The 11,640-nt window shown below is 29.2% G+C and overlaps 1 protein-coding gene across 1 annotated transcript; it reads right to left on the reverse strand.

Moving 5' to 3' along the window:
* Window positions 1-5,262: 5,262 nt before the first annotated feature.
* LOC114195455 (amino acid permease 3-like) lies at window positions 5,263-7,187 on the reverse strand. The gene is made up of 5 exons (XM_085665832.1): window positions 6,961-7,187; window positions 6,728-6,821; window positions 6,424-6,638; window positions 6,206-6,345; window positions 5,263-5,976 (listed from the first exon to the last, which is right to left on the reverse strand). Exons 1-5 carry the CDS (start codon window positions 7,082-7,084, stop codon window positions 5,323-5,325), a joined length of 1,227 nt encoding a protein of 408 aa, XP_085521958.1. The 5' UTR covers window positions 7,085-7,187; the 3' UTR covers window positions 5,263-5,322.
* Window positions 7,188-11,640: the final 4,453 nt, after the last annotated feature.

Below are 11,640 nucleotides of genomic sequence, written 5' to 3' on the forward strand. Positions count from 1 at the left end.
TTCTGATTCAATTATTCAAGTTTTTAAAAGTTACCTATAATAACTTTTGCTTTTTTTAATATATGATTATTGATAATAAATTTTATGTTACACTTTCATATATTATTATCACATTTTTTTGGATTCTATTATCGTATGTGCTTGTTTTGAATAGAGTAAATAATGTGAGGAAATAATTTTTTAATATAAAAAATATAATTTGGCCCCCCTAAAATTTTGGTCCAAGTTTCGCCAGTGGGTGACTATATAATAAGTTCTAAGTCCATGATATTCCTTGTCCCGAGTCAAATAAAGTTTAAATGTGTATTTGACTCTTCTAATTTCTTATACTCTTGTAATAGAGCATTGTGAGGTTTGGATTAAATTATAGTTTTGAAGAGCGTGGGTGTACTCGTGGGTGTACTCGGAACCAAAAGATATAAAAATAGATGTCTATGTGTTTTCTTGTGTTTATTTTATTTGTAGTAATAAAGTGATTATGGAACCATTGAGACCACATAACACTTTAGTTCAGATTAGATAATGAATAGTAAGTGAAAATGTTAAATCCATTTTTTTTTCTTTAGATTAACAAATGCCATATCATATTGCTTAGAAAACTAATGAAAAAGCATTGTTTCATGTAATAAATTTAGTATTCAACTAAACACTAAGCAACTTTGCACTATGAACTAAACCGAAATTCAACCAGACTTTAACTGTTTAGTATTTTATTTGCTTTTCTGTCATGTTTTCCTCGATTTGAGAAGGTACTTCTGTGTTGAGTCATGTTAACGTTTGAATTGTTCTGCAGACTATCTAATTTCACAAATCTTTTTCTTTATGGGTACAAATTTAACAAACTCTATTCACAGAGCATGAAAAGGACTAACTTACCAATTAGAATTTCTCAAATATCACTGATTTTAGAGTTTATTCCCTTTTTTTTTTAAATATGATGCTACTAATTTTATTCCTACATCATAGGTTAACATTGTTTTAGTTACATTCATGATTCTGTCTCATTCTTACCTTCTCTGACAAAGAAAATATTAGATTTTACTTCTTTCCGATTAAAGAAATTATTTTAAGTGATATATCTAAACTACATAGTTTGGCACAATGGTGGATCTCTAACTAATTTTGGGTGCTAAAATTTTGTTGAATTACTCTTTTGATCTTTTTTATCGTTCAAAAATATTAAGTTGGCCCTCTAATTCTTTTTAGTCTCAATTTAGTCCCGATTTTATTTAAAATTGATGTAATTTAGTCTTTTTTTTCCTTAAACTTATGGAGATGGAGGACAAATTTTTCATCAAAATTAACACTAGGATAATGTCAATTACACTAACAAAGCAAATTGTAACGCCCCAAATTTTGGGATGTCACGAAACGTTAGAAAATTTTTGCGTTTAGCGGAAAAGGAAATAAACATTTAAAATGTACTAATAAAACTTTTAATTTAATTTAAATTACATAGCTCAACTCTTCACTTTGTCAAAAACTTCCAATAATATTTGCGATCAAAAGAAAATTACATATACTTTAGTATCTGATTTAAAACAACTAAATAAATATAAAAACTTCCAAGTTCACCCCAGCCTTTCGTCGATCTACTCCATGCCAAAAGCATCTGCATTATCATCTGCTCCCGTATAACACACATGTTACACGATCATCGCACATACAACAAACATACAAACAAACAAATAGGGGTAAGCTAACCATAAACAATGATATTTATAAAAGAAATTCATAAATAAAATATGTCTAATAATACTCAACGTCGCATTCCAGAAACAATTAACCAAAATGAAATCAATCATGCTAAACCAAGCATAACATCACACTCATCTCAATTCTCCAAATATAGTGATTATAATTAATCTTTGGTTTTCCGCGGCCTCTCACCCCACAACAACATCTAGTTTCCTAGATCAGACGGTTTGATGTGTCCTGCTTAATGCAGCCAGACTGTCTCCCTTATCCCTCAAGGAATTATGAGTAAAAACGTCGATGCATCGCACATCGGGCACTATACTCGCAACGAGCCGAAATAAGGACAAACATCTTTCCCCTCCCCACTGCTTCACACAGGCGAGAGGGTACAACACTCGAACCAATCCTCGACCACTGCTTCACACAGGCGAAGAGGACCCCTTTTCCACTGCTTCACACAGGCGAAAGAGTCTCCACTAGGCTCCTAGGTACGGAAAACCTCACACAACATTTAATTCCACCAAGAGCTCTTCAAGCAAGGCAAACACTTCCAACATACAACACATGAGATTTACCGATTGCCATAACACACCACCACATAATGCATTGCAATAGTTCCATAACAAATACACCACCACATCATGCTTGAAAATATAAAGTTCCATAACATAAACCCGTCAACTTATCAAATAATACATTCAAGCAATGAACTCTACAGGTGGTTTCCAAACCAAAAGAAGCAATAAACAACTGAAGCACCAAGCCACCATTTTAATTCTCTAACATGCAACTCGAATATTACATATAACCCAGAAAAAGAAATAGCACTGACATTGCAACTATGGCCATGCAAATCGCGTTCAACAAAATAACCATCACATTATATAAGCCAAAGCAACAAGTAAAGCCAACAACACTCATCTCATCAATGGTCACCAACACACTAAAACATAAGACAATTAATAAAACCCAATAAAAAGCACTAAATCAAAAATATGAGAATTTAAAGAGAACCAAAAGTTGTCATACAAGATTTTGAACATACAATATGAATATATAAAAACCACAAGTTAGTCCCACATATCTAGGAAATTAAAGAACATTATTAAGTCAATGTGGATCATGGTTGGAATATCAAAGTTGCAACAATTAGAACACTAATATCTTAGCTTACTCTTGATCTCTCAAATTTTTTAAAATTTATATAATTAATATATAATTTTAAATATATATTTTTTTAAAATTGATATTTTAATATATTTAATATTTTAAAAAAAATTATACATTTATATCCGTATATAAAAAGAAAAGTCATTTTTTTCTACACATTTATTTTTTAATTTTATTTTTAAAATATTGTTTTTTTTAATTAAAATAATTATTTTATTAATATTTTGTGATCATTTATCTAATCTAACATTCTTTTATTTAATTATTTTTTAAACTTAATCATTATAAATAAAAATTAATTATAATAAAATTTTATAACAATTATTTATATTTAATGTTATAATTATAATAATAACAATAATAATAATTTTATTATTTTTTATTATCATAAAAAAGTAAATATAATATTTTTGCTAGTTTATATAAAAATATTGGGATTACTCTTTTAGTCCTTATTTTTGTTTAAAAATATTAAGTTGGCTTTTCAAATTTTCTAAGTTTCAATATTCTGATCTCAATTTTTGAGGAAATGATGCAATTTGTTTTTTTTTTTGTTAAATTTCTTGAATCGAATGAAGATTTTTTATCAAAATTGAAATTGTGAATAAAGATGATTTGTGTAAGACCCGAGAAAAATTATACTAAAGAAAAACACATGAAAAAGAAATTATAGTTTGATTAATATTGCTGAATTATTTAATTTAATTAGTTTATAAATGTATTAAATGTGGAATAATTATTATTTGAGTGATTTAAGTAATTGTTGCATTTTATTTAATTAAATGAGTGATTAAAGTTGCTATTTACCTAATTTAAGAAATTATGTTTGTGGTATATAATTGCTTTAATTCGTATAATGTATGTGTTTTCATGTAGCTTGGTGGTGAAAGTTGCATACATTGGTGAGCAGGTTCATGGGTTCGAATCTACAGTCGGAAATTGGTTTTTGTGTGAATTTTAAGTTCAATTTTCTTCCTTTAAGAAGTGGGGCCCACAGAACATGAATCTATTTGATTGCACCAGAATAATATAACATCAGAAGTAAGAGGGGTATATAGGTTAAAAAAAGTGTTAGGGTTTTAGAAAGAGGAGAGGAGAGGAGAGAAACAAGAAGAGAGAAGAGGGATGCGAGATTTCCGCGGCTGTGCTAGAGAAGAGAAACATTCGAAAGAGACTTATTAGATAGGGGAAGCCAATCTTATTTTCTTCTCTTGTTTGTTTTGTTGTTTGATTGATGATGGAATGGGAAAAGCATGCATGTGTACGGGAAGCCAACCTCTTTTTCTTCTCTTTTTCTTGTTATTTGGTTGATGAATGAAAGGGGAAAAGCATGCCTGTGTAATGTATGGGAAGCCAACTTTTGGTGTGTTTATTTTCTCGTGGCCAATGTATATATGCTTTGCGGAGGTTATGCATGTATGTGATGAAACAAGATTTTATTTTCTCATTATTATTTGGTTATGGGATGAATGAGTCCGGGAAAGGTGGGCATAGGTGTGGTTTTTTTTCGTTTCCGTTTTACACATCTAACTTTGATGTTGAGTGCAACATTGTGGGTAGCGTGCACAATTATGAGAATGGGATAGCTTGTGTTTTAGTTTCTTATTTCTTCTTATTCCTTTACGTTGGTGCAGTAGGTTTTTAGAAGTAGATTGGTTTCTTAATTCTCTTTCATCACATGTTCATTTTGTTTGATTGGTGGAGCGCCCACATGTATTTTCTCTCACCTTCAATGCTTGAATGAAGACCAGAAACATTAATTTTCTCTCACCTTGGTTTCTTCCTTTTCATTTTTACGTTGGAGTACTTCTTTCTACCACTTTTTTTTTTTTTACCATGGGTGCTATTTGAGATGGTCACAACTTTTAGTTTCATCAACACTTTGTCTATTTCTCTCTCATATCGGGGGCCCGCGCATGCCTTTTATTCCTGGCCTTATACTTGGCCCCACTTGCTCACCTTTTTAAACGAATGAATTTTTTTAAAAGAAATTTTAAGTCTAATTAAAAACTCAAACACCCCCAAATTAAAAGTATAATGTAATTAAAGTTTACTTTTTCTTATCAATTATTACACATAATCACTCTATCAGTGAATGGGATTTCAATTAAAATAAACTTAATTCACATTTAAAAATTAAAAATGTTTTTGACATTCTTCATCTTCTTAACTGATCTCAATTAAAACAAAATACAATTAAAAAAATAATTACAAATTTTTTATTGTATAAATGAATTTTTTTAGTATGAATAAGAAGCAGTTAGTAAATAATAAAATTGAAAAATAGTTTTTAAATATAAATAATTATTTAAATTTAGAAAAAGTAACTATTATAAGGTACAACTGTAAACAAAATCATACACAGATAATCTTCTTTAACAAGAACATGACCAACTAAGTAATAAAGGTATAGATTTCAAAGTAACGAAAAGTTAACAGAGCAGCGACTCTCAACTAGTAATTGGTCTTGAAGGGCTTGTAAACTTTAATATCCTCAAGAACTGCTGTGAAGGAACCTATTGCAGCTACAATTGTCAAGAGGCAGCATAAACCACTAAGCATCTGCAGGCATATCCATTTGGTGCTCCATTTTGGTATTTTAGTTTGAACAATATACATCTCCACTGGGAAATACACTGTGAGTGGCCAAAATCCAATGGCTCCAATCAGCCCCACAATGTCATTGAAGAATGGTAGCACCATTGCTATCACAGTACAGCAGATCACAAAACTTGTCCTCCAAACCAACCTCAAGAGGTTGAACTTGAAGGGTCTGCAACCAGGGATGGGTACTTCAAATTCCTTCGTCACAAAATCACTCTCTGGGAACTTTTGTGCTGCGTTGTTTTCAATAAATTTGAACAGGGGTTGGCAGTCAACTTGGTATGCACCTACAAGGTGGACAACAATGGCAGCATTGGCTATGTCAAGGAGCCAATATGGGTTATAGAAGCCAAAACCAGTGAGAAGGTTTCCAGGGCTTTCATCTCCAAAAGCTGCATAGCCAAAGCCACCACATAGCAGATAGAAAATGGTCATCACTGAGACACTCACTAAAGTAGCCTTTGACATTGTCTTTGACTCTTCAGGAGGTGATTTGATTGTGTCCTGTTTCATAACAACCCAGTTTTAGTTTAGACTTCAACTTACAATATGCACAAAAACATTAAAACTAATCTTTAGATACTATTGAGTTATTTCTTATATCAGAATTAGAGCTTCATTTCAATGATCCATATAAGACAGATTGTTAATGTAAAATTTCAACTGTGATTAGGAAACCATACAAATAATACCCAAGAAACTATGTTACCAAAAGTAGCAAAAGTAGATGTACCTGAATTTCTATAAGGATCATTGAGTAGGAATAAGCGAAAGCTATGTTACCAAAAGCTTGGAAGCTCCTCCAAATTTTTTGGCTTTCTGAGACAACACCAATACTCACACCAGTTATGCTTCCTTTAACCGTCCCATTTGCTGTTACAAGCACAGAAGGTCAACTGATAATGATATAGTAAGTGACAATTCTATAACATAACATGAATAGAGTCATACCTATGACTTTAGCAATTCCAAGACCAAGTCCAGTTATTGAGTATGTGAAGGACATGACAGCAGCCACAATGGAGAGCCACCACAACTCCTTGAAATCTGGTATTTGGGACAAAACAATTTGAACAATTCCAAATGAAATCATGTAAACATTGCTGTTCATTTTGCATGGATCTTTTCCTCCGCTATTATGATAACAATTAGACCTTTTAACGGCCCTGTTTCATGAACAACCCAAAACACAAATTAGTTGATTTGTTGTTACACTTTGATCCACACAACAACACTTGCATCTTTGAAAACTCACATCATGCTTATGGAAGCAGCTATGGTGTAGCCGACTGCCACTCCAAAAAGGTTGGCATACTGAACCAACGCACAAAACTTGGCATTCATTCCACCTGCAAAACCCAAGAACGATTTTCTTCGATAGCAACTCTTTGAATCCTATTACAAGGTAGTTTTAAGTAATACTTTTCGAAGAAATGTTTTGAAAAGAGTTTGGAAAAGTGGCATGGTTGAGTTTGGCAACATGCATACCTAGGTAGGATCTGACAGCTTGAGTGTAGGTGTAGTTTCTCCTGCCAGTGAGTTGGTCACCGGTGCGGTAACAAGCAGCTAGAAGAATTGAGGTATAATAAGTGACCGCAGAGAAGAGAACCATTACAGCAGGACCAGCAACCCATCCAAGTTGAGCAATAGCCCAAGCCAAAGACAACACCCCAGAGCCAATAACAGCTGTTATTATGTGCGCACTTGCAGTCCAAACCGTTCCTAAAGCTCAAAGTGAGTGAGTTCGAAAATGACTACTTACCGATAACCAAGTGAAATTGTTTTAGAGAAAAAAAAAACGAGTTATTTGAAATCAGTATGTGGTGAAGTTCAAAATACATAGATTTTGGAGATGTTTGATTACCAGTTCTTTTGCGACGGCCATCGTCATCAAAAAATGCCAATGGATTTGTTCTTCTTACACCATCTTCCAACATCTTGCCTTTAGAGAGAAACACCAAATTAGAAATTGTGATCAGTGTCTTTAGTAGGAATTGAGTAACAGTTAATCATCTCTCAACATAATCTCTCCACATAAAGAAAATAAAAGTGGTAGGATGCGAGCTAGGATGCTGACGTGGCAGGGGAGGGAGTATTTTATGTAATTAAGGGGCCGGTGAGAATGCGGTTAAGTAAGGGTAATTTTGTAAAAGTGGTTTGGTGGTTTGGTGAAATGGTGGGATTCTTTACAACTTCTCTCACTCCTCTCATTTTCTCCCTACTTTCTTTATTGTTTTTTGAAAATTATTTTTTTAACTATTAAATTTATAACTTTTTCATATAATTTAATATAACATTTTCTAAGTATTTTTTTATTTTTATATTCTAAAAGTATTTCAAAGATATTTTTAAATTATAAAAAATTGCTAAAATTTAATTATCCAAATATTATTTTCGATGTTTTTTCCGCAGTGACACAGTTTGCATTAAAAATTAAGAAAACAATAAATAGGTAGCTTCCTCGTATTATATTTATATAAGGTTAGAATTTGGCTTCACTTTTGTTTCACTAGTTTTCACTTGAAAATTAATTGAAATTCGATTATCAGAACCTGTTTATTAAATTATTTAAAAAAAATAAAAAACAAAATTTTAAAAAGTTAAAATAATGTAAAATTAATATAATAATATTTTGTAATTGTTGTATAGTTTTTAGAAAATAAATTTGAAAAATGTATAAGAATATGATTAAATAGTTTAAGTTAATAATTATTTGATGTTGAAAGTTAGAAAAGTAGGAATTAATAATTAGTGCATTGTAGTTAAAATTAAATAAAAAATAATAAGTTCAGTTTATAGGTTATTAAAATTACAGTTAATAAAAACAGGAAAAATTTATTTAGTCAAGATTGTTTTAATTAAAGAAAAGTTATTAACGAGTGTAGTAAAATAAGAATAAAGAATGAGATGATTTAAGATAATTTATTTGAATTAAATTTGATAAAGGAATGTTTATATGGTTATAGAATAATGTTTACTCGGTGAAATAATTTGAAAAATAAGTGAAGTAATTTTAATTACAAAATTTATTTTGTGTTGTAAATAATTTTATGAAGAAAAAGATAATTAGTTTTATTTGCTGTAAATAAGGTATTTGAAATAAAATTGAATTTATTTAATTATTTAAATGTAAATATATGATTTTTAAATATTTAGTGTTGTTGTCTTTAATAATTTGAATTAAATGTTTTTAGTTGTTGTAGGGTATATGTATATATTAGTAATAGAATGTAAAACATATTAGAAAGAAATAAAGTAGGAGTAGATAAAGTGGAATGAAGTAGAATTAGAAAAAAGAAACTACTTTTAGACTAACTAAAAATATATTTAAAAACGAAGTGTAGATTAATAATAAGTCTTGGAAAGAAAATATAACTCTTTTGTCGTCTCCTTAGTAAATTTTTTGGATTAATTTTTTTAACAGTTCATAGGTATTTGATGTGAATGTGAGGTTGTATGAAGTTTTGAAAAGTCATTTGAAATAAATTATTGTTGATGAACAAGAGATGGGATTTAAGTTTGTGGAAAAGAACGTGAGAAGTGAATTTAAAAGAGGTATTTGTTCAATAGACCTTATAAAGCTAAATAAATCATTTGTAAGATGTCACAGTCTGTTGTTATTTGAGTTGTATCATACGATTCCTTTTTGGTTCATTGTGGGATAGTGGTGGACTTGTAGCTCCTTTTTCGTATAGAAAACGAAAAAGAGAAAAGCTTCATAATTATGGTTCTTCCTTTGTTTTTCTATTATTTATTATTGCAGGGTGGTCGTTATTTTAAAACCTATTCTCTTCAACAAACATGAATCCATTCTCTTTGGCACGTGACTTTCTCGCTTTGCTGTCTTCACGCATATTTTTGTCCCCCTTTCGCTCCTAATCACCTTTTTAACAAATCTTCGACGTAAGAAACTAACAAAAATACCAATTACAAAAACCTAGTTGTTCAGCATAATTCAATTAAAAACAAAAATAAATATAAAGGAAATGTAACAGATTAAAGAAAACAAGGAGGTAAAGGATATTAAAAAGAGAATATGGAGGGAATGGTTGTCATGGTTAATGAGATTTCACATTCAATTTTTTTTTTAATTTTATGTACCCAAAAGTTTTTATTTTTCTTAAATTATATATGATGGTAAAACAAATTTAATTTTTTAAAAATTATATGTAGCAAAAGAATTTAAATTTTTGAAATTATATGTAGTATATTAGAAATAGATGAGAATTAAATTAAATATTTTTTATTTCTTTTATAAAACACAATATTTAATGTTAATAAATAAAAAATACATCAAATATAATAAAGAATAAAAAAGTTATTAAAATGTTTTTATTTTGGTTTCATTGTCTTTTTAGTTTTTCATATATTATCCCACTACAAAAAAATGTCTTATTAGTAACCAATTTTAGTGACCAAAAGTGGTTAGTCACTATAGTAATCAATTTAGATACAAATTTATAAAATTAAAAATTATTGGTTACTAAAATAGTCACTATTATAAATAAAAAATTATAATTGGTCACTACTTAATTAGAGACCAATTTAGTAACTAAGTCATTTTGGTAGCTAATTTTAAAATCAAATTTAGTGACCAATTATAATTTTTTATTCATAATAGTAACTATATTAGTAACCAATAATTTTTTACTTTGTAAATTGGTATCTAAATTAGTCAATATAGTGACTAACAACTTTTGGTCACTAAAATTGATTACTAATAAGACATTTTCTTGTATCCCTTCTCTCACTATGAGCATTGTTTTCTTTTGTTTCTTAAGAGAAATATATTCATTATTCCTCTATCATTTTTTCATCTAATCTCTCTATTTTTTAAGAAAAAAAAAAGTAACTATCTTGTCTTACTTGATAGTGAAATATTAGTTTAATAATTAATATTATTTTTTATCTTATAAGTATTTGTATATTATTTCTTTATAAATATAGAAAAAAAAAATAATGTACCATATGTTTTTTCATAATCGATTTTTTATTGTTGCTTGATTATCATAAAATTTTCTTTTAAGTATTTAGGTATCTTAATTTTGTATTAGATTATAATAAATTATTTGTGGTCTTAAATTTTTTTTTAAATAAATACATCGATGAAGAATAAGAAAGATAGAATTATTGTTTTATGTGGGCTTGGGCCCATTAAATAAACTAACTGTGGCCAGTTATGTTTTGTGCTGTCTAAAACCTATACTTTAAATCCTATTCTACTTTGTATTTCGAGTTGCATATTTGATTTTTTCAATTACAACTGCACAAAAAAAGAAGAGGTGGCTTGGACGAGGCACTTGTGAGCATTTATGATGTCATAATGTAGTTGTAATTTTAGTGTAATTTGTAGGTTAATTTTATTTATAGTATCATCTATCGACAACTCTAAAACTTTTCCATTATGCATTCTCTAACACTCTTTTAAACATTATTATAGGTGAATTTTTTTATTAAAAATTACAAAATTGTATATGCCGTGTGGAACCTGGTTAAAGAATTTGTCCAGATTCATTATATATTTTATAGTGATGAATATGCATATTTATTGGGTCCTATTTAAGAGCAATAAATATGAATTAATCAATTTACATAATTAGGTGCATTTTTTTTTCACCTGATTTTTAGGAGATTCAATTTTTAGTTTATTTCCATATGTTTCGCAGATTTGGAATTTTAATTCTGCATAAATACATTTGTTTGATGATTCTAGATAATCGAGAAGAATCAAATATTTTTTCTAATTTTTTATTATGTGATTTAATCCTGTTGATGGATGCTGTATAAAGTGACACTTTTTATTTTATTGGTTGAAGCTTATTAATGAAGATCATAACAAAGAGATGATAAAAGCTCTTAAATGTAAGTAAAAGGAATGTATTTAATGTTTTGTTAATTAAGTTTGTAATAGCTCTTTGGATACTAGAAATCATGATGTCTATTTAATTGGTGACATGACTATACTAAGTTTTAGGCTTAATTACTTGGATCATACTCAGTTTAGTTCTAAAATTTCAAAATGGTATCTATTTTTAAGTTTATCTCAAATTAGTATCCAAATTCGTAATCTGTATCAATGTAGTACCCTCCGTTAAGTTTTCGCAAACGCCGTTAAGTACCTTGTCACGTGTCAGCCTCTAGCTTTTTTGAATTTTTTTTGAATTTTTT

Source organism: Vigna unguiculata, chromosome 8 (assembly GCF_037176805.1).
Source record: "Vigna unguiculata cultivar grain cowpea cultivar isolate G323 ecotype 2 chromosome 8, ASM3717680v1, whole genome shotgun sequence".
NCBI lineage: Eukaryota > Viridiplantae > Streptophyta > Magnoliopsida > Fabales > Fabaceae > Vigna > Vigna unguiculata.

Coding starts and splice junctions, on each gene's coding strand:
- LOC114195455 (XM_085665832.1), bottom strand. CDS start 7,084: ATGGTTCTCTTCTCTGCGGTCACTTATTATACCTCAATTCTTCTAGCT. Junction 6,639..6,727: donor GCTGCTTCCATAAGCATGAT/GTGAGTTTTCAA, acceptor TTCATGAAACAG/GGCCGTTAAAAGGTCTAATT. Junction 5,977..6,205: donor TGATCCTTATAGAAATTCAG/GTACATCTACTT, acceptor GTTATGAAACAG/GACACAATCAAATCACCTCC.